General features: G+C 41.5%; 1 protein-coding gene and 1 long non-coding RNA gene across 5 annotated transcripts in view; one reads left to right on the top strand and one right to left on the bottom strand.

Moving 5' to 3' along the window:
* The window catches only part of lrba (LPS responsive beige-like anchor protein), a 238,092-nt gene that overhangs the window by 104,119 nt on the left and 110,179 nt on the right, over positions 1 to 23,794 (top strand). For all 4 annotated transcript variants that reach the window (XM_049572340.1, XM_049572341.1, XM_049572339.1 and 1 more), the window contains exons 34-36: positions 3,089 to 3,153; positions 6,630 to 6,738; positions 19,423 to 19,589. In XM_049572340.1, coding sequence (XP_049428297.1) covers positions 3,089 to 3,153; positions 6,630 to 6,738; positions 19,423 to 19,589 — 341 coding nt within the window. The remainder of the gene's footprint in view (positions 1 to 3,088; positions 3,154 to 6,629; positions 6,739 to 19,422; positions 19,590 to 23,794) is intronic.
* Positions 1 to 23,794, bottom strand: part of LOC125886276 (uncharacterized) — a 69,787-nt gene that overhangs the window by 16,101 nt on the left and 29,892 nt on the right. The gene's annotated exons all lie outside the window — the stretch shown is intronic.

The following is a 23,794-nucleotide window of genomic DNA, read 5'->3' as shown; positions in this document are numbered from 1 at the left end:
CGGCCATAAAAGCTGTGACACTGCTGACCAGGGCAGCCAAAATCCAATATTCTATCACTGACCTGTCTCTGTTTCCTTTTTGTCACCGAGAGATGTCCCTCAGATCAGGGTCATTGCTTTTTTAATTCAACTAGAGGAGCCATTTCTTAGCCCATAATGACACCATTAGTCTTGCTATCACCTTTGTCTGTGTCCACGAAATGCCAATGGCCTCCATGCCGTTCGTCAAACCTAATTTAGAACCGGAGCCTCTCCGAGCTGCAGTTTCGTGATAATCTTTTTTTTATTTCTGCTGATGAAGCTTTTAGCTTTGCTTTAAATTCTCAGACTCCTCCATCCGAGTCCCGGGTATTTTAAAGAAATCACATAAAGGAAATTTAATGTCACTGGTTTTCTGGTTCTCCAGAGAGGACGGCTCTATTTACAGCCTCACTTCCTGTGGTGTTTATTTGAAATCCAGAAAGCACAGTCTGGCCCGGTCTGGAATATCCCCACAGCCACAGGCTAACACTCATGGTTAATGTCCTTCAACTACAGTCTATGCTTCAACTAGAAGGCCCCAAGACTGCTCTCACACACTTCCTCTAAAGCAGAGCCTCCGCCACAAAACCCTCTGCCAGTACTCAACTCCAAAACACTGTTTCCAGTCCCGCGCCCAGACTTTTATTCCCTCTGTGCCCTCTTTATTTGGAATGTATTGTAAACACGGTCAATGCCAATATGGTCCTGCAGGACAAAAAGCAGTTTTGAATTGAGGTTAAGTGTTAGGTTGTTGTCTGTATGACGTGCAGTTGGTTACTGAGTGATGGTGCGCAGGCGTTTCACAAGAATGTTTTCTCTTAGGTCGGTGCATGATTGGTTCTGATGGCTTTACATTTGTTGTGCTGAAAAGGAATAACTTTATGGTTTGGAAGAACATCACATATGTACAAATACATTTGGATGTGCATTAGAAATTCCTGTAAATTGATCTTTCCTTTCTCCTTGTAGCACTGATATCTTCATCCCTGTGGGCTCTCTAGGTTTACTGAAAGGCCAGTCGCTACATAAACACACAGTTTCCTCTATCAGCTCAAGAGATGATGACAGCAGGGTTTAAAAAGTTTATGCTTAGATACACATACACATCGCCCGGCTTTCACTTCCTAGCTGTTTCACAACTTGATGGAATTAAGTCAATTTGTTGTTGTTTTAGACATTTTGTTGAAGTGTGAATTTCTTGAAGGTTGAGTAAAATGTGTATCATTGTTTTTTTCCACCACTGCTGAAATGACTTTAACACATTTAAGTGACACATTTTGATAACAGCTGAATAATGTGGACTGTTTGGTGACTTCAAACTGTGATTAATGATTTTTTTGAAGAGTAGTTTGGTAGTTTAGGTCTCTAACCTGAGGTTTTTCACGCATATTTCTCCGTCTCCCCAGAGAGGAAGAAGGGGGAAAAAGCCCTGTGAGGTTCAGACAGGCCCCATGACCTTGTTGCTTTATTATTCTTTTGACGGTTGTGTTGAAGGTGTTGAAATATTGAACAGAACATGAGAGACGATGACCGCTGAGTTTCCCTTCTCTCGTTGTCCCTTCAGAACTGAGGATTTAAAGTCGCACACGGCTGTGGTTGGATTGTTTAGACTGACACCTTGAACCATAACGTTAGTCAAAGAGGAGGAAATTTGTGTATTTACTTGTGATAAATGCACTCTCAACACAGCTCTTTCACTCCTTTCCACTAGTTTGCGAGCTGATTATGAAGCCCGTGCGGACCAAAGTAGTCAGTGTGCTTTTTTAGAAGATGTTTGATATTGGGGGCCGACAGAAGCAGGAAAGCTTATAGATTAAATGGAAACCACTGAGTCACTGGGATGTACCCAAGAATAACTTTCTACTGGTTTCATTATGAATTAGATTTAGAAAATAATTTTGCTAGAGCTAAAAGAATCAGTCGATTAATTGATCAGTTGATGCTTTTAAAAATTGATTCATGGTTAAACAAATAATACCTTGTTGTAGTACTCAAATGTGAGAGTTTCCGTAAATCATTGTAAACTGAATATCTTTGAGTTTTCTACTCTTGGTTGAACAAAGCAGGTAATTTAAAGGCACCACCCTAGAAATTATGAAATTTTAATGGATAGTTTTTCAGAGTTTTCCAACATTTTGCACACCAAATGAACAACTGATGATAATTGGACAATAAAACTGACAAATTAATCGACAGTAAAAATAATTTCAAGTGATCATTTAGCTCGAACTGTGGGAAAACTCGTGGACTCCTTCATCGTTAAACTGGGGTTATTTTTAAGTAGCTTTTAGACTTGAGACATTTTCTCATATTCACTCTTGGCAGTGTCCTGAGAATTAGGTACCGACATCGTCCAGTGTGTTTTTCACACATGTAGCACAGAACAGGAGTTTATCTGCATCAGACATATTCTCTGGAAACTCTGCAGTCACGTAGTTGGTCCGTAAATTGTCTCTTGCTGTTCCTTGAATTTATCTAATGATTTTGGCTTTGGCTCCCCCGACAGTAGAATCTCATCATCTCTCTAGTAAGACATTTTTGTTGCCGTCTTCTTGTAAATTACCCTTCTTTTTCACCTTTGGATAGTAGTCTCTTCTGGTTTTGCGTGAGCCTCATGGAAATATCATCGACATGCCCAATCACTGTGAACAACAGACAACTACCTGCTCTATTCACAATGGGGTCAATCACACTAGGGAGGTGGCAGGAAAAATTTAAGTCAATTTAATGTCCGATCCAACTGTATCGGACATTTATGTTCTCCCAAACAGCTCCTCTGGGTAACGTCTATAATTTCATGTTTTCTGTGCATGTGTAAAAGGGGCTTAGGCTACCCTCACAAAGCCATTCCTGTCACGTTTCAGTTGTTTTCTTAAGGTATTGATCTCAAAAGGTGATGAGGAGTGTAGTTGTTCTACCTTAATGTAATCATCTGCATCCAAATTTCTTTCCCAACTTATGATTCTTTGTGATCAGAGATTCTTGGGACTATGTGTAAAATGTACTTTCTATAACTAGGTGAAGTTACTTCAGTGCTGTCTTTGATATTGTGTGTGTTCGCTTGCAGGAATGGCAGAACTCCATCCAGAAGAATGCAGGTCTCGCCTTTATCGAGTTGGTCAACGAAGGCAGGTCGGTAACTCTGACATGCTAAGTGCTGTCCTCTCTCCTTGCAGCAGCACTTCTTCATTATCTTTCCAACCTCTTACCCATCAGCTGCTTTCCAATTTCACCATTCCTGGATCACATCACACATCACAGCCCCTCAGACCCCTCAAGACCCCCAAGGCCTTGTGATGGGGTGGCTATTCAAGATCCTGGACAACAATCAATGTTGGGGGGGGGGGGTGTTAAGAGGAGCTTGGGTGAGTGAGGATGAAGGATCCTTGAGTTCAAGGCTCCATTCAATACGTGCTCATCCCAGAGGGATTTGGAAAAAGGAGAGGGGTTAGGTAAAAGGTGACAGGGGCTCTGATCGCTGGTTCCTCTGTGACATTTGGGAAATCGCTCTTGATTTCCTGCTGTCAGTTTATGCCTTTCCGGTTGAGCCTTTATCAGCCTGTAATCATCTCCTCTGTTTCCTGCTGTCTTTTGTTTTTTTTGTCTGTTTTTCAATTATCCCGACATATGGGCCTCTCTGTCTTGTCCTAATAAGACTTTCTCATTCCCACTTCAGTTCTTCTTAGTCTTAGAACTCATCCGTTTCAGATTTAAAGAGCCACACTTTCCATTATTGACCCTCAGCTTTTGGCACAGGCTAATCCGCAGTAATGCTAATGAGACTGCCAATGTACTGTAGTCCTATGAGTTCTTTGTGGACAGCGGGATTTAACACACACTTACACAACCATAACTCAAGTCAGGATTACTAGTGAAAGTGCACACATGTGTATGCAAATGTGTGTTTGGGCTGTTTCTTAGTGGGAATTTAACAATCATTTAAACCATGTTACTAACCAATCCACTACCATTATTTTAATTTAATTATACTTTTATTTATTTGGTAAAATATAGATTTTACACTATATAACTGCAGTCCACCCTGATAGGTGTGTGTGTCATTCACTTTTTTTTCCCCAAGTATCAAGTAATCAAGTGTCACAATATTTTTGACCAAATACCTTGATATCGATTTTGCAGTGATATTGCAGGGTTGACTATCAGTGCTTTCACAAAATATTTATGCAATATTAATGTGGATGTATTTGGGTGGGTAAAGGCAAAACATAGAACAGCTATAACCATCTGGTAAATTCAGAAAATTACATCACTTAACTGCAATGCAGCCTTTAAAGCCATTAAAAGAACACACATACAATATTACGATGTCCAAAATCAGATATTCAAAGATATCTGGTCTCCTATCACAGTGTCGATATTGTATCAATATATTGCCAATCCCTAGTGGAGAGGTAAGCCCAGACTGATGTCAGCTCAAAGATATACGAAGCAGGATGCAGTGTATGGACAGAAGAGTCCCTTTAAATTATCACTTATGACCCACTCTCAGTGTGTTGTGGTATATTTTTCTGCAGACACTACCCTCTGCCTGTATCTTCTCATTTTCTGTGTTGGGGACATTTGTGGACGTGTACCCCCACAGCTCTCAGGTGCGGTTGGGCTTTATACAAAGGTAGCAGCTAGGTGCCAGCAGTTATCCAGGAGACACAGCGCAAAAACCCTGCAACCAAATGCCAAACAAGAATCTCTGGTTGACTTTTAGTTTTACTTTCGCTGGTGAACGTGTTTACAGACAATAAAAGCTCATTTATGCTCAATATTAGATGCAAAGGTTGGAGTCTTCTGTCCATACTCTGTGTTAATTTTGTCCATATTTGTTCATGTTATCTGAAAGCTTTCTGAAACGAATGAAAGGGAACAGTGCCATCAGAGATCACAGGGGGCAGTGTAGCATAGTTCAAGCATGATTGTTGGACTGTACATTCGTACGATCGTAGGACACGACGAAGACAGTTAAAAAATGACAGAAAGAACAAATCTGTAACATAGTGAAAAGAATTCTCCATCCACGTCAGAAGTTATTTAATGGCTTCGAAGACCATAGCTTTCTGCAGTGCTGCCCCCTTTAAGAGATACATTATTATGACCTCCTCCATTGTAGTCTCATTTGTGGTTGTGTAGAACTTTAGACTCTGCCTCTAGTGCCATCTATTAGCTATATCTATGTCAAAATAAATGAGGCATGGAAGCATTTACAGTGTTTGAAATGGACATATCTATTTTCGTTTGCAAAGGGAGTATGAGTGAACCATTACTGACAATCCTAGTGTACCTTTAATGAAACAGGATATCTGCAGGTCTTGGAAGGTCATAAAAACTCTGGAATAATGTTTCCTCAAAAAAGAACTTTGAAGGTATTAAAAAGTCTTAAATTTAAAATTTCATAAACAATGGTCAATTATTTGGGGGGAGTTTCATTGAGCACCATCAGACCTAGAGCAAGAACTCTCACTGCTGCTACAGTAGCTAGGAAGCTCATAATCTCCTATGCGGAAGTGAAAAAATATTCCTCTTGATTTTGTCACTTATCTAGATCCAGGTCACATTCATTAATTAATTATATCATTCAAGTACAGAATACTAATTTAAATAAGAATCTTAAGCCACTTCTCCCCTTCTGTTTTTTTCTTTATACTTAAACCAGTATGATGTTAAACTGGTATTAAATGGTACTGTATGTGGCAGTAAAGGGATTTTAAAAGTATTAACTTTAAATTGATGAACCCTGTAGAAATGTTATATTGCCCATTATTAAATATCTTACTGTTTTATTTCCATGGCCTCCTATGAGGTGTCTGTTTTGTCCATGTGTACAGTCTTAAGCACAGAGCACCATAAAGAAGGGCAGTGGCTGGGTTATTGATGGCGGGGCCTCGACAGGGCCATAGAGGCTGCAGAGGCCCCAGCACCTCCGCTCCCCTGCTGCCCTGTGCTGAAACAGCAGGCTTAGGTTACAGTCATCCCCTGGCCCCGAAACCCCCACCCCACAGTCAGTCCCAGCCTGCCCCCCCCACCGCCCCATCCCTCCTCTCTGGCCCCTGGTCTGTTATTGTTCCACTTTGCACAGTCCTGACCTTTAGGGCTGTAGAGAGGTTTCTTCGACCTGCACACACACAAACACACGTGCACACACACACAACATGCATGTTTCATCAACACTGATAAGAAGAGGGAGGTAGACTACATATGTAGCAACATGGGCACAGATCCTTCCTCTTGTCAGATGCATATCATTAACAAATCAATTAGCACCTGCACCCCCAGTTAAAGGGTCTATCTGGTTCAGTTTGGTTTCCAAATTAGATTTTCTGCTTATTTTGCACGGTGCTTTTTCAGCATTTTATGCGTATTACATGGCTGTTCCTTCTCCAGGTTACCAGATACCACACTGTTAGACAGATGTTTTAAATACTCTGGAGCTCAAGATTTTATATGATATTGCTAAGCATTTGTCTACATTTCTCCCTCTATGACTGAAGTAAAGTGACGTACATATACCTAAAAAAAAAAAAAAAAAAAATCATGATAATTGTAATTACATTTCTGCAATATTCCAGTGGGCTAATGTCCATCTCCTCTCTCCTCAGGCTGCTGAGTCACACCATGAAGGACCACCTGGTTCGTGTGGCTAATGAAGCTGAATTTATCCTCAGCCGACAGAGGGCCGAAGACATCCATAAACATGCAGAGTTTGAGGTAAGATGCTGCACAGATCTGGCAACCCATGCGCAGACACACATATATGAGAACAAAACGACCATTAACATAATGTCCTATTATGTAACTAAACTAAATTGTCTCAAGATGTAGGAAAACATTAAAGTCTGTCCAAAATATATGGATTTTACAGGTGTGGGATTGCAGCTGGCTGTAGCAAATTTGGGATAACAACAGCAGAAACAACATTCTGCAACTTTACAGCTGAAATCTGTTACTTTTCAAACTACGACAAAGTAGTAGAGGCATAACAGTAGATACGCATTGAAGCTACAGTTGGTAACAGTATTACATGAGACAGTCTGTAAAACAAAAAAAATAAAAAAAATCATGTCCCTCCTCTTCTCCAACTGCCTCTAATGGCAGTGGCTACATGTCTCGTGAACTTCGGTCAAATTGTCAAACTAAGCAGCGTTGATCAAATATGACTCGAGATACTGTAACTGCATTGCCTATTTCTTGCCTCACATGTTTTCAGAAACATATTTTAGTGTACTGTTTAGCGATAAAACGAGACAGTTGGGCAGGCTGGGTGGGCAGTGCTTGGCAATCCAGTCGACAGTATCCAACATGGCGGCCAGGTCACAAATGTTCTCATTTTACAGCTAAACAGTACACTAAAATATATTTTCGAAACCATGTGAGGTAAGAAATATGCGATGCAGTAAAAGAATCTTGAGTCATATTTTATCAGCACTGCCTACTTTGACAGTTTAACTGCATGTCACGAGCTTGACATGGATGACAACCATGTCAGGAACTCCCTGCCTCCTATTGGTTGTTTTTCTTCACTTGTGGCAAGGTCATTAGAAGCAATTTAGAGGAAGAGGGCATAGGAGTATCTGTGTGATACTGTGTTGATATAGTAATGGTTTCAGCAAATATGACAAAGACCTGTTTTTAATAACTTCTGAAGTTATTTTTTACTGTGTGTCCTTATTGGTGGAGTGTACTTTAAGTGTGATCTGCAGACCAGGTAATGAGATGACATTAAATGTGATTTACTGAAGTGAGTAAGTAGAGGCTTGTGTGACCTGACAAATCTCATCAGCATTTCTCAAAAGTTTAAAACGTGTTCTGCCACACTTTACCTTACAGATGGATATACACATATATTAACAAAAACTATGACAGATTTCAACTTAAATTGTGGCCTTGGACGAATGAAGGAAGATCAAGCTAGTGACGGATTCCAGTACAGACTTTTTTCTTTACCAAGAAAAATGTTAACCAAGCACAATCTGTCATATCACATTTCCTCCTTGAGATCTACAGGAACTTCAGGCCTGCTAAACTCGGACAATAAAGTCCATTTGTAGCTTTAGGCCGATTGCACTCCTTTGATAGAAATGTTGAGTAGTTTGATATTGCTATCCTTTGTCAGTGAGTATATTCAGTGAAAATAAGGTATGGGTAACAGTCAGTGAGAGCGCAGAGGAGCTGATCCAATGACTACTCAAAACTTGTCCATCAAGTTTTAAGATCTGTCACAGCAAACCTAGAGGGTAAATGTTTGCTTTTCAAACATAACTCTATGCTAATCGTGAACACACACAAAAAAGACACACACAGACTTGCATACACACTGACTGAAGTAGTTAGAGGCTGGAGATCATGCTTGGCACATATCACTAACCAAACATTGTGTAGTGTTAATTTATCCCTGTGCCTCTCCGTCTAACTGCAGCCGTTCCCCCTGAAACATAATTTCTCCCCCTCCTCTTCCTAACAGTTCTCAGCACAAATGTTGCCATTCACGTTTAGCTCCCGGGCCAACTCTATCCTGACCCATGGGCACCCTTCGTTGCCCCTTTCCCAGTCCAACTCTCCAACGCTTCCCCCACCCTCTGCTTTCTAGATCTCACCAAAATCATTTCCTGTCCTGCTGAGATCCTGTCCATTATACTCCCGCTGGGGGTGTATTTTGCCAGTGACAGGAATATGGCATCCTCCCCTCTCTCCCATCCCTCCCTCCCTCATTTCTCAGGAACCTGCCAGCACTAAAAGCTGCAGACAGACCTGAGAGGTGCTGGCCTGAAGGGCCGACTGTGTGTAAACCCACCGCCTCAGCCCTCAGCCCCCACTTTGCAGTAAAATGTGGTGCTTTTTTTAAGGTTCAGTGAAGGGTCTCTCTGACATTCGGGTAAAGTAAAATCCCTCAAGAGTGTTGAAAGTCAATCAGAGTGGTGGGGGCACGACTTGCGCATCAAAGTTTTGTCTGTGATTGCTATGTTTTGCTCTCTTTCTAGAATAGGCTGCTTTTTGTGTAATTGTCATCCTGTTCTTGTGAACTTCCACTCTGCTCCAAGTGTCAGTCATTTGCACACAGTATTATCTGACATGATCTGACCTTATCATTATCAACACAGAGTGGGGGAGCATACTTTAATTCTATGAAGTTGATGTAGCAGATTTTTTTTCCCATATGAAAAGGTTTAAGTGTTTGTGCTCTTGCAAAAGTGCTTGTACAGAATGCAAGGTTAGGCAATTGTCTTCATCTGACATGAGAGCAGCACATGTAAAAATGGCTCAGAGTATTTTGCCTGACTGGCAGGCAGACAGACTTGGCAGCCGGTCTGCACACGACAGCCCCAAATGATCCCTGCTCTGCCTCGGCCTCTCGCTGTGGCCTCAGGCCACACGCTTCTCAATTTCTCAGACTCCCAGGCATTAGTCCCTGGCTCTTAACCTGGCATATCGTAGTTTGGCATTGCACATAACAACATGACTGTCCTAAGCTCGCCAAATGGAATTGATTGTTTTGCTTTTTTTGTTGTTGTTACAAGTCCTGTTTTTGTAATAGCCAAGCCGCAACCTCTGGGGCTGAAAAATGAAGCCAACGAGAAAGTGCCAAAAACTGCAGTTCTTTGAACGGCCACTTGAGGCTGGCTACAGAAGCCAGTTGATCCCCACAGACCCCCATGTTAAAATGCTCAACTTCATGGCAGAAATAACCATGTTTACAGCCTGGTATAAAAACAGTTTTGGTTTCTAATTTCAACATTCATGACAACTGTACCGGGGATGAATTTTTATATAGCTCAATCAGTCATAATCAAGGGTGGGGCCACTTTGAGTGACTGGCTGTCTGCAAGGCGTCACTAGAGTCTAGGAGTCCATCCCTTGCTCTTCCATAACTCCACCCTTTTGTCCAGATATGGTCGCATATGGCTCCAAAAATCCAATATGGCGTTGGCTGAAATGTCAAACTCGAGGCTTCAAAACCATTGGGTGACATCACTTGGGCTATGTCCATTATTTTTACAGTACTATGGTAATAGCATATGTCTTCTAGCTGACACTTACAAAGGTTACTAAACAAAACCTTCATACCATTAATTTGTGTATTTTATGTGAAGATACCAGGGTTTGAGCATAGTAATAAGCTATTTAGCTGAGAGAATTCAAGTCCTATTTTTCTATAAGCCTTTAGTAAGTGTACATCTGATTACCAGCATGCATGAAGACATTAAATGAATAGTCTTTGATGAATGTTTGATAAGAGAATGCAATTGATAGGTAACCATGGTTGAGGCATCTGTTTTGTTATTTAGCAGTTAATTGTTCTTCTCTGCAAGCTCTCCTTATCCACCCTGCTTTCTACTGTCATATTTGGAATATATATAAGAAACTGTGGGCCTATATTAGTGCAATACGATGTGCAGTGTAACAGGGTCACAGTTTGTTACATTTCCAAATGAAGCAGCACTATCAGTTGTATCAACTGTCACTCAGTTGACTGCAAAAACACAACTAATGGAAAGCTATAACTTTCGTTTCGCTGCATTTTGGTCTTGTCATTGGAAACTTACTCTACCTTTGCAATCTCCCAGCCGTCCTTAATCAGATACCCAGCATTGCTCGTCCCAAACTATGTTTCACAATTGAATTCCCCACTTAGATGCAGTTGCTCCTCTGTGACCTCTGAGAAGAAGTGAAGCCCTGATAAGTCTTGCTCTGATATTGCTGTATTGATTTTTGCCTCCATACAAGCTCTGCTTGAGCCTGCTAGAGCCAACGGTTTCATTTTGCACTGCCACAATAAAAATAACAGGCCAATGAAACATCCCCCCTGAGGGTGGGGGTTGGAGGGTTTTGAAATAATTTTCTGCTATGTCCCAGTTTTTTAAAGCTTTGTTCCTCTGTATTGTGTCGTGGTGACACTGTAGGTTGGTGATTGTTTTGTGGGGAATAAAACTTAAAATAGACCTCAGAAATGACTCATTTTGGGTGTCATTGTGTTACACTGGGAGTGAGAAGGTTTCGAAATCCTGCAGTATTAATTGCCAAAACATAATCTGTATCCTTCCTTACAATGCTGTTCGGTATTTAAGAGCTTGCTTTAGTTTAGCAGCAGCAGCAGCAGCAAGTGCCAACCAAGGCACCAGAAAGGAAAATAATTCAATACATAAAAACAAATTTATGTTTGCTCCTTGTCAGAGTTCATATCCTTGAGAAGGCAGTGATAGAGGATTTAGATACCCGTTTGCCTCAGAGACATAACATATGCTTTCTCCCTCTGTGTCTTTCTCACTCACACTCTCACAGGCTCTCTGTGGGACAGAATTGAGTTATCTTTGGCCCTGAGAGTAAGTTATTACAGTGAGCTTGGGGTGAAACAGATGAAGATAACTAGGGGGAAATCCAATTACCTTTTAGGGTTCTCTATCTAAAAGGATCCTTAATGTGAAGGAGATCTGCAGATCGGATGCTGCTGCCCAACACAGCAAATGATAGACTCTGATATCTTCCAGAGGAGCAGGAAGGAGAGGGGAGCCTGAGAGATAGAAAGGAGGGGAGAGAAATCGAACTCCTTCTTTTTATGGGGCTGTTCATTAGGGATGAAATGTGGTGGGCTCAGGGGCACAAGGGCAGATAAGAAGGTCCAGATAGGGAAGAGTGAGCAAGACCCGAGTCATTTCTATTCTTTCTTACCCTTCCCTTCAGCTCAATTTTTTATATACCCCCTTGATTCATCTTCTGCTGTTATATGGAGTAATTGAATTGACTGTCTGAGAGATCCTGTGAAAGCCAGACGATAGCGGCTAATTAGTGCTCGGCGTCATTGTCTTCCCTCTGCTGAGCTTGTAAAACGATCTGGTGCTTTTCCCCCACGTTAATGACATTAACATTGAGCTGATGCTCATTATGTTGCATTATCATAGCGCCGGTCTCTGGAAACTTGTGCACCAGAGAGAGAGCTTGGACGAGGATGTACTGTAATAGCTTGGAGCTGACCTGATTTAAAGGGACAGTTACATATTTTTCCTCTTACTTGTAGCGCTATTTATCAGTCTAGATTGCTTTGATTGTTGGAGATATCGGCTGCAGAGATGTCCTCCCTCTCTTGAATATAATGGAACTAGACAGCACTCAGCTTGTGGTGCCCAAAGCGCCAAAAAATACATTTGAAAAACTCAACACTAATGTCTCTTTCCAGGAATCATGACCTGGTTACTCAAAATAATCCACAGACCTTGTTGTGAGCAGTTCATGTAGGAACTATTTTCTTTCTACCGAACTACACTCGCCAAAGGTATAACCTTGCAGAAGGAAGCATCAACTCATGGACAAGATCCTTGTGCTACTGCCAGTGTGAGATGTAAACTTTAATGGCCTCCTTTTCGGCTCAAGTGTAACGTTAGCTAGCTCGGTGCTAGATGAGCTAGCAGTACATGCATGCTTACTTCTGTGTGGTTATACGATTGGTGGGTGTAGTTTGGTAGAAAGAACATTGCCCCTACAAGGTCACAACAGGGTCTGGGGATTATCTTGAGTAACTGGCTCGTAATTACTGGAAGGAGACATTGCTGTTAACTTTTAGCAAATGTAAATTTTTCCGCACTTTGAGCACCACAAGCCGAGCCAAGAAGGCAGATATCTCTAAGGCCAATATATCCAACAATCGTCAACTTACACAAAAAAATTTGGATTGATAAATGGCACTACAGGTAAGAGATATATTTTTGATTTTAATATATCTCAATTTATATATCACCAGCGCACCGACCAGTTCACTGATTCCACAAAAACTTCTTCAAGAGAACTTTTCTTTTGTTGTTGAAACAGAAGCAATCTGCTGCTCAGAGTTCAAACACACACTGGAAGAGCGAGGGAACCACAACTCCCAAAGGCTATTTACACCACATCATTCGCCGCACTCGGACTGATAGCTGCCACCAACTGTGGCTTGCTGTCATGTAGTTGTCCCAACTGTAATGTAGCATGTCAGCAGGGCTGGATGCCCAGGCTCCTCATTATGGGCAAAACTACTGTCAAGAGAATAAGAGGAGAACAAAAAAATAGGAACATGTCTTTATTTGTGATAGCAGTGTGGCGCAACCATCGGGAAAGGGGTGAAATTTCATGTAGTGGCGAGACAAAAACTGAAGACCAGACAGCAGTCGAGCAGCAGCATAAAGCTAACTTTACTGTCAAAATGTATAGCAAGTTGGCATCTTTCAGCAAAGCTGTCTGTCCCTTCTTGGTAGATGCTTATTTTTTACTGTACAGCATGGACTGTTTTAGACGTCAGTAGGTAGAATGGGAGAAGTGGGTTACAGGAGATGGTTGGGGAACAGTTGTCTCAGTGCTGCTGACTTGTCCACGTAATGAAGTCCCCTGGTACCTCCTCTGTAGCTCTCATCATTATGTGTGACCAGCTAACGCACCGAAATATGACTTTACTCCACAGTCTCCTTTGACACAGTCTCTTTATTCTCTTTTTTTCCTATGAGCAGCGAAAGGTGAGCTCACAATTGTGAATAAAAGACTCCATGTTACAATGGTTTTTGTAGCTAACACAGAGCAGAGCTGTAGCAGCATGTGGCTTTTTACACATTTTAATCATAGGAAAAAATTAAAGGGGACCTATAATGCTCATTTTCAGGATCATACTTGTATTCTGGGTTTTTACTACAATATGTTTACATTATTTTAAGTGCAAAAAATGCATATTTTTTCTCATGCTGCCTGTACTGGAACACCTGTATTCAACCTTTGTCTGAGACACTCAGTTTTAGTGCCTTTTTGTTACTTTGCATGGCAGTTGGATTTGGTGATATCACGAGATCACGCAAATATCCATCTTGTCAGGCTTCCAGTATGCATGGGCAGTGGTTCAGACCAATCAGGAGCCACTGGCTGCTACAGGCGTAGTTTAGGTGTGTGTGTGTGACGACACAGAGAGGCCGGGAATGACTGGCCAGGAATGACTGTAACAAAGTGTGGTAGCACTATCTAATGTGGAAAATCACTAATAAAAGCTAGCCGGACATGTTCCAGCAGGAATATGATTTTAAATCAGGGAGAAATTAACAACATCGGCAACCAAGATCACATTTACCTGATGTTAGCATGTAGCTACATGTAGCAGTGTATGTGATGTAAACACCTGCATTAGTGTGCCTGGAGCTGACGGCCGTATAAAGAATTCCATCATGATTTGACATCAGCTTGAAGCCAAAGTAGAAAAAAAGACATTGGAAACAGTATTCAGAACGGTTTGAAGCTTAAGGATTATTTTTTACTAACCTTTATTTTATTATTTGAAACTTTGGACAAGTTTAATCCAACATTGTAACACTATACATATAAGACAAATAAAAAGAAAAGAAAAGCATAAAAGGTCCCCTTTTAGTCTGTTTGCAGCTTAAGTTTTCTATTGTTGATAGAAATTTATTTTCAAACTCAGCCTGAGCTCAGTGCCACTACCCCGTATTTGTGATTTCAAGCAACGACCAATTCAAAGGAGGTGTATTTTTCATCTGGTCATGTCCTTTCTTCATTTGACTATTTTTCACCTCTCGACGACAGTTTAACACGTATGATTTTTCACGTGGCATGACCTTGAAGCTGAGCCGGAGTCATCGTGAAAAGATGGCAGCAAATGCAGACTGATGTGGCGAGAGGAGGGCGCGGTTTTTGCAGAGACGAGAGGTTTCTGGGTAGAAGAGATGAAGAGGCTGCCAGCTGAGCATGGTGACCAGTCCATTAAAGATCAGCCACAGACAGTGTGAGGGGAGGAGCAGGGGGGGAGGCGGAGGAGGGTAGAGATACTTTGATAAGTGTTGCGCCTGCGTTAACCTTGATGGCCGCTAGCAGTGGGCCGGTGCCAGCAGCAGGGCTCTGTTTCAACTGGATTAGATTATTTTTTTTCCTCCTGTGCTCCAAGAGAAGGAAAAAAATCAATACTTGGGAGCACGGCATGACAGGGGCATCATTTCAGAATTGAAGTGGCTGTCAGGCATTGTCATTTGGTGACTTTTGTTCGCCATTGTACTTTTAAGCCCTCATTTTTCTCCCCCTCCTCTTCCTTTCACTCGTTTCTTCCCTCGCCCATTGTCTGAATTCCCCTGGTGACATTTTATGTTGCAATTTGAAAACTCAAGGCCAAGAGATCAAGTGCAAGAGAATCTCTTTGAAACCAATTGCTGGACTGTGTTCAGCATCTACTTTTGTTTAGCGACCCCCATCCTCCTTTCTCATTTCATCCTCTTGTCTCCCTAGACCCTCCATTGTGTTCCAGGAGGAATTTATTTGTAGTATATTTGCATTCTTTGATACCAGACAAGGACAAGCCTGATGTCTCGGCTTCGTCTGGACAGTTTCTCTGCCCGTTTGTAAATGAAACCCTCTGGGAGTGCTTGTCGACGGATGTGAGAAATTGGAGATTCTCTCAGAGCGATAGCCCAGCCTTGGAGAGTGTGTAGCCCTGATGTGCCACCAATGTCAAGAGATTGCAAATCAAGCGCTTTAATAACATCTCTGCTGGTTTTGTTTCTTCCTCCTGTTCTCCGACAGAACCTTGAGACCCTGTTTTTGTCAGCCGGCGTGTTGAAGGCTTGCTGTGGCACGGCAACACCACTAGACCTTCCTCTGTCACTCTAATTGATAAACATAGGGCTGATATCTTGTAATGAGCCTCCATTCTCCAGCCTATTATACTGGTTAACCCTCTCAACCCAGCAAGGGAGAGGAGGAGGGGAGCCGAGGCATCATCTGACAACAACTACAGCATTTAGATAAGGCTGACACTGTTACAACACTGCGAAACTCATCTCCTCGTTTTCTCTGCTTATTATTTGTAGAATCAGCACGGCAAAAACATGACCGCCTGGCAACGTTAACCACAACAACAATTTTTAGCAACAGGCTAACAGGCTGCTTTATCCTCTGGCTCAAAAACAGACTCAGTAATGTGATTAAAATGCATGTATTTCAAAGACTTGTCTGTATGTGCGTATTGCCATTTTCTACCATTATGTGATTTTCGAGATGATTACTGTTCTTTCCACTCCCCAGTCACTTCCCCAGCAGCCCATTTCCTCCCCAAACTCCAACACACATCCATAGTTATTTATTTGAACTGTTGATGAATTGTGGGAGACACGACTCAGTGTAATTGACTCGATTAATGCCAGCCATTATCATTTCGTCTTCACCAAGCTGTCTCCTCCGGCAGAGCCAGGCACTCGCGCCGGGCGACCCTGTCAGCCAGGCCATGTAATGGAAGGTGCTGCCCATGATTACAGTGTCGCAAGTCATAACGGTCTTACTGCCAGCAAGTTGTGCCCTGGTGGCTGTCTGGGTAGGAAGCTAACAGAGGCATGGCGTCTGCCGCCACGTTTCTTCAGCTGTATCGCTTTAACTTGGTAAATGGAAGTGCTTGTCTCTTTGTATGTATTTTTATGGTTGTTTTCTTGTCAAAATATGCACACTGACCACTTCAGTCACTCCAAAAGAGGCATGTTTGTAATTGCAAGCAGGAACAGATAATTTTAATTTGCTTCTTATGTTTCCTCAACATTCCTTGAAAGGAAAGAAAGAACAGTTTGTTTAAAAATACCCAAAATGCTCCTTTTTTTAGTTTCTGCCCTTTATCCTGTCAGCAGACCTGGATGGAAATGGATGCAGGATGGTGCCAACTGGGAGATTTAGTTATTCGCTTTAACCTTCATAATAACATAACATAATAAGTCCTTCATAATACCCCCGCATATTCTCTGACTTCACATCAACGGAATGACCCCGGGAATTAACAGTGACTTGTCTTTTCCACTTACAAGCGAACCCAACATTGGGTTTTAATGGCACTACTGATGTGCTCAGCTTTTTTGGTTGTTATTTTAGGGGTGAGTCTGTGAATTTGGCCTTTACTCCTGCAGTCGACTTTGGCTTCGGATATGAGAAAATCCCATTACAGCATGGAGGGTTTGGGTGTTTGGGCAGGCTCAACACACAGGTGATGAAGTGTTTGTTTATGGTTATGAGTTTGAACCCAGCACTGTTGATTAGTACTGCAGACTTTACATGTCTCAGACGGGGGCAGATGGAAATGGACTTTATAGGCATGCTACTTATATCTGCGTAAAGGACGGAAATCCACATCAGCATTTATTTTGGCAAAATGGATCATCTTTGTAATTGTGTGTGCATTTTTCTGAGGAAGTGCTTCTCTGTTGTTCCACATTAGAATATTGTTTTTTGTTTAATATACAGCATCTAATGCTTTTTTTTTTTAATGCTGAGCGTAACTTAGGGCTGCAAAATATGTCTTTATTTTTTTAACTGTCATCATAATATCAAGTCACATGATGAACACATAATGAAAGTCTGCAATATTGCACAATGTATTAAATTACATTCTGTCTGTTCGTGCTATTTGTCTGATAAGTGCCATGCAGTTACCTCTCTGGCCAATCAGACAGAGCCCCCACTGTTAGGCATCGTCTCAGGCAGAGCTGCATGCATGCAAGTGAGTTGTTTTCGAATAGTCCTGCCGTAAAATGTGACAAGATAAGTGCGGATTAAAGTGTGAATGCCAGAGAGGAACTGGTCCATTAAAAACCAAGCATATACGTTGTCTGGCAATATTTTGGATACAGGAGAGACGACTTGGCACAAATCCTCATACAGCAATTCATATGATAACCTATGGATTAGTGGCCTACAAATGACGTTAGGCCCTCAACATAAAGTTATGCATTAATTGTAAAGTTACGGAGATTAGGTTTAGGCAAGTGAGGTTACTGAGGTAACCTCAAAGCTTACTTGTTGTCCTCCCCGGGGATTGTCCAGAGAGAAAGTCCTGTGTTTTTTGACCCATCCACTACTCCAACCAGCCTCGTCCTTTTTTGCTGCCGTCAGCTCATTGCTCACGTGATCTCAGCCTTGCCAAATACATGGGTCATACACAAAATACTGGCCCATGATTATGTAGGATATGTACGATATTTGGTGCATTACTTTTTTCTGGAAAATGTACAAACAGTGCATGAGAACAGTCTGCACCAGCACAGGTACTGTGCAAGTCTGAGCCAAGAACTGTGTACACTTTAATAGCTCTTTATTTATCACAAGTAATACTGACATTGCCATTTTCGACAAAGTTGTCGTATATTTTACTCATATTGTGCAGCCCTAGTGTAACTAGAATTTTTTATTTTTAACACCATCCTCTTAGTCTCTCCCTTTGGTCCAGTCTTTTGCTTGTCCCAATTCCTGCTTGCCTTCAGTTCCACTGATCAAGATTAATGGACATGCATCACACACACACACACACACACTCACACTTACACCCCACAGAGAAGCAAAGCATTCTCCGGTTGAAAATTTCAAGCACTTACCTGAAAATTCCCTCTCCGTACTTCCTTTATTTCGCTTTTTCCCAGGTCATCATGCTGGAAGGTCAAGGCCCACTTTAATGCCACACAAAGAGACATAGATTGATAATTAAGGCTGTGTGGCCTGCAGAAAAGCCCCGCTAATGTGATTTATACCTATAGATTTTCTGTCAGATATGAAATGTTGTCGTTCAAATTGAAGAGGAGGACCCATTATAAAGCGCTTTACTGGTAACTTCGGGAGAGCAGGTTGCATTTGCTCAGCCATGCATCTGGATTAATACCAGTGGGTTAGTTTAAGGTTAATTTGATCAGGACAGCAATATACAGCTGAAGCAGCATTAATAATTGAATAAGCTTTTCTTCTTAACACTGTAGCCATTTGCTTTAGTTGCTTCACTGAGAACACGCAGAGGAAAATAGAAATGCATCGATGCAAGCCTGTATGGCTAGCTGTTACTATACATAGCACATGTTTTTCCCTGTCCCTTTCCTTATGCTCACCTTCAATAAGTATATCACTTTGAAACAGCACTTTCAAACTAAGCCGAGCGTTTGCAATTGAAATTGATTCTGAAACAGAGATTGGAAATCAAAACACTGTTTCAAATTATAGCTGTTATTTTCAGAAGGTGTTTTACTTTTCCCATCGCCGCAGAGTTCAAAGGCCCATTCTGATAACAAATTCCGACAGAGAAAAATGTCCTCCCTGTGCAATGTGGGTATCGTGTGATTTGGTGTGCCGGAGGGCATTAGTAAATACGTGTCCACTGTTATTAATCAACATGACACGAGGGCAGAAATGACCCTATGCTTTTCATTTGGTTCTACTCAGAGTAGAGTTTCTCTATGTGAAAACACTGTCTGTGTTATACCTTCCTATAGACCTGTTTTGCCGTATATATGCTACAAGATACGAGCACGAATTATAATATATATATGCTGTATAAATCGGTCTCTTGACACATTTGTGCATGCCTTTGCAACATACACCTTCACTGGCAGAATGTATAATGCATCTTTTCTCTTTCCCTCCCAGTCGAACTGTGCTCAGTACGCAGCGGAGAAGAGGGATGAGGAGAAAATGTGCGACCACCTGATCCGAGCGGCCAAGTACCGCGACCATGTGACAGCCACACAGCTCATCCAGAAGATAGTCAACATCCTGACTGACAAACATGGAGCCTGGGGGAGCTCTTCCGCAAGGTAAAACAAAAGTCTGAACCAGAGCTTGATAACTGTGCTCATTCTGGAAGTTGTCATTTCACTTTCAAATAAGATCGTTATTAGACTTTAGCTTGTAAAATTGATCAAAGTAGTGGGAAGAATTCTGTGGTGATGTTGACGATGTCTTTGCTCAGCTTTATAAAAATATACACACACATAATGCATTTTACATTTTGTACATTTGTAACCTGTTTTTTTGTACATGACAGCTGTTTGCGTATATTTTTCTTGTAAACATAAAAATGACAAATAATCCGCTGATGTTTTATCACAATTAAGTTTAATTCCCCACAAGCGAGGATAGCATAGAGAGACAATGTATAGAAAAGCCTTTAATTAAGAGGATGCACCTGTTTTGTGTTTTTATGAACCGTGTTCACAGCATGTAATTTTCTCAGCCTTGAAAATTATTCAAACCACTGTAATGGTTTTAATCTCATCATAATCTTTCTCATCCCCCCAATACTCATGGCTTTGATTAAATTAGATTTGCAAAGGTGAAAATGTCAGCTGTGGGTTGAATGATGCATTGGCTCGAGAGAGAGATGCAAGCCATTTAAACAGCTCTGCTCCCATTAAGAACAGAGGGAACCCTATCCTCTGTGTTTGTTTCGCCAAATAGGCAGCAGAATCCAATGCAGCTATTCCCTAATGATGGCTGTTTGTGCAGGTAGTGTGTAATGGTGAGCTGGAGAGACGGCCACTGGCTCACGCTTGTTAGGCTGAACCAACTCTCCAGAGACTCGTCTAGCGAGGGTTAGTTTGCTATTGGATCAGGAGTCTATCTCCGGCTGCCTTTGTTTTCCTTTCCTTTTTTTTTTTTTCTTTCTCGTATATCAGGATATGGTGTATTATTTGTCATATTTTTCTTTCCTTGATCCCATCTCCCTGCCTTCCACCTCTTTCTTTCTATTAGTCTCCATGTGTACTCACATAAAGCTATTTACTATGGAGATTGTGTTCTACGAGCCCTGGCCAGAAAAGTCCCCCATTACCGGCCCTTTATGCCGTTGTGCTATTGATGGCTTTCCTAATGGCTGCCGATGGGCGCAGGGAGCCATTGGCACTGGGCCTTGGAGTGCAGCACTCTTTTAATAAATCACAATCAGTCCTGTGCCATTACATCAATATTTTTGGTCAATTACTGTGAAGGTCAGGTGGTGCAGCTTCGCACCAGAGCCCGTGGTATGCGGGCATAGGAGAAACATCTGCTGTTGCAAAACCCAGAAACAGAGCAAGTAAAGGAAAAGATGGACACAGAAAAAAAACTCCCAGGCACACCTGCATACCTGCAGGCGTCTTTATATAAGACATGCTCAATCCCTAATTCCACACACAACAACAAAACGTGGGGTGCAGCACCATCCCTGCCTGTAAGTACAAACGGCAGGGGAAGGACGGATACACACAATGAAACCATGCAACCTTTTTCCAGCTGTGAAAATGAAATCCAGGAACACAAAGACAATACGCAGCTATGATTACGACCTTTTGTTGCTTGGGTGTAAAATCCGAGCTTGCCTGCTCACACGCCATAAAAACGTATTCCCCAAAGTTTCCATTCAATAAAGAGTCTGAAAATGAAAATATTATTTTCTCACAAGCTGATGGGAATTGTTGTTTCCTCACGGCAGGCATCTAATATCTTCTGACACAGTGTGACCCGCCTGAATGCAATTTGTGTCTTAATATCCAGCTTACAGCGGCCCTGGCCTCTGGAGAGAAGAGGTGTTAGGTGATTTTCCCTTTTCCATTCCCCTGCTTCGTCTGCGGTTCTCTCTCTCTCTTCTTTGCTCTTCGTCACAACATACAATTTCTTCTCTCCTTTTCTCCCACTCCTTGTCCTTTTGCTCTTTCTTGTTTCGCTATCTACTTCAGTTGTATCACCGGGCGTCCAGGGAGGATTCCTTCCACCAGACAGAAGCAGTATCTATCGTTTTTGTGCCCTTGTCTGTCATCTAGTGTCAAGGCATAGACAGATCCACAGCCAGACAGATAGGGCGGCTACCTGTTCATCCATACATTTCTGTCCCAGTGCCTCGAGACTCAGGTGTACAACATGCCAGCCTGCTGTCTTTTTAAGGGAGTGGAAAAAAGTAAATGAACAGCTCGCAAGATAGCCACAAATGAAACAACTGGCAGATGTCATTTTTTTCCTCACCTCATCTCTCCAGTTTTTTCCCCACCTTTCTTTGAGCTCGGGTCCACTGAGCATCCAGACTGCTGCAGTGTTTATTTGGGTCAGGAATCATCTTTCATGTATATGACACCTAGACAAAGTCGACGGACAGAGAGGGGAGATGAGGGCAGATGATGGAGAACGCCAACTCACAGTCTCCGGGGACTCACACTACTCTCCTCTTTTTCCCTTCTCATACCTTCTCTTTATTGCATTCTAATAGGCTGACTAATGTACCATGGAAATTCACTCTGGATGCAGGAAGCGGGGGAAGTAAAAGAAAGGTGGCTGCAGCTGAAAAAAGGTTGAAGTGTGATGATGTAGAAGCAGTGCACACTTTTTATCCAAGGCTGCTGTTGACAATTTGCTAATGTAGCCACTCTGTGTGAGGCAAATGGAAACATTATTCAAGATGCAGAGGTTTAGGTATACTTCATGGCAATCGCTACACTCCTACTTTGTCTACTCTTTTCTCTCAAAGCTGTATCACCTTTTTTATTCCTGGTTTATTCCAACAATCCTCACCTAGTACCCCCCAAAACACACACACACCTCGAGCACCAACTCCTCTCCCTCTGCTCCTCCTCCTTCATATAAGCAGCTCATTTTCTGCAGCACCACTGCTCTAATGGACGCCCTTAGGCTAGAGGCTTCCCAGCCAAGGGACATCCATCTTTTGGCATGTCACACTCCCGCCCGGCAAAAAATCTTTGTGATGTGCACTCCAATTTTTCTTCAGTAAATCAAATCTTCCTTCCTTCAGAAAGACGAATGCTTTAGGGTTGGAGTGTTATAGAGAAAATCAATGCCGGCAAAATTGAAACAGTATGCCCCCGTATTGATCGGCCTTGTGAGATCGAAAACGAACAGCTTTGTAACTGTTCCACTGGACAGTTAGCTGACCTGTAATGGACAAACTATTGATATTAGCATTACTATTTTATCTTGTGCTATGTCATTTCACCAGCACGCTATTGAAGGAAAGAAGCCGGAGCAGAACGTTCACAGAAAGCTTTTTCCTATGTATCCACTAATGATACAGAAAATGGTGTGAAATGGTGTCTGCACAATATACTGAGGAGGGTTCTTTCTTTCCGCTTGATATATATATATATATATATATATATATATATATATATATATATATATATATATATATATATATATATGTAAAGTGTTCCTTTAAGAAGGAAATATCCTTTCCCTTACACAATATCCCCATCAGACAGAATAAGTGCAGAGCAAGCGCTATATAGGTTTTCTGTTGCTAAGGCTGCAGCTAACATGTTGCCATTTTGAGTTAATCTTTTGATTATCTATTATTTGGGCTGTAAAACGTTATAAAATGGTGAAAAATGCCCTCCCAATTTTCCACAGCCCAACATCTAAAATTGCTGGTTTCGAAATAATTTAATTAACAGTGATACAAAACAGAGAAAAGCAGCAATCAAGCTAGAACTGATGATAGTTTGGCGTTCAGGCTTGATAAGGACACAAATAATTCATCTTTTGTTAATTTGTAATTAACTGAGGTTTTCAAAATTGTTGTTAATTAATTTTTAAATAATAGATTAATCAACTAATTGTTTCAGCTCATCAGTGTAGAATGTGATGAATCAAATGTCCATCTCCAGTTCCTACTTTCTTGTTCATGCACCTCTCCTAATCTGTGCTTCAAATTAGGGCTGCGACTAATGGTTCTTTTCTTTATCAGTTAATCTTTGTGTTATTTTAAATCAATTCATGGTTTTGTCTGTAAAACAGAGAAAGTACTTCAAAATGCCCATTGCAATTTTCTACAACTAATCTCAGCATGTTTAAGTTGTTTGTTATATCTGATGGTACACATGCCTAAAGATATATATCGCAAGGCAGCAAATCCTTGCGTTTAAAAACCTGGAACCAGTGAATGTTTTTCCTTGATGATGACTTAAACATTTAAAAAATGTTTCAAGTTTGTTGTGACAACCCCTAAAAATTGCTCTCAAATCAAAGGTGTATGCAA

Source organism: Epinephelus fuscoguttatus, linkage group LG3 (genome assembly GCF_011397635.1).
Source record: "Epinephelus fuscoguttatus linkage group LG3, E.fuscoguttatus.final_Chr_v1".
Taxonomy (NCBI): domain Eukaryota; kingdom Metazoa; phylum Chordata; class Actinopteri; order Perciformes; family Serranidae; genus Epinephelus; species Epinephelus fuscoguttatus.
The sequence above is the reverse complement of the archived record's forward strand: the minus strand, read 5'-3'. Positions and strand labels throughout refer to the sequence as shown.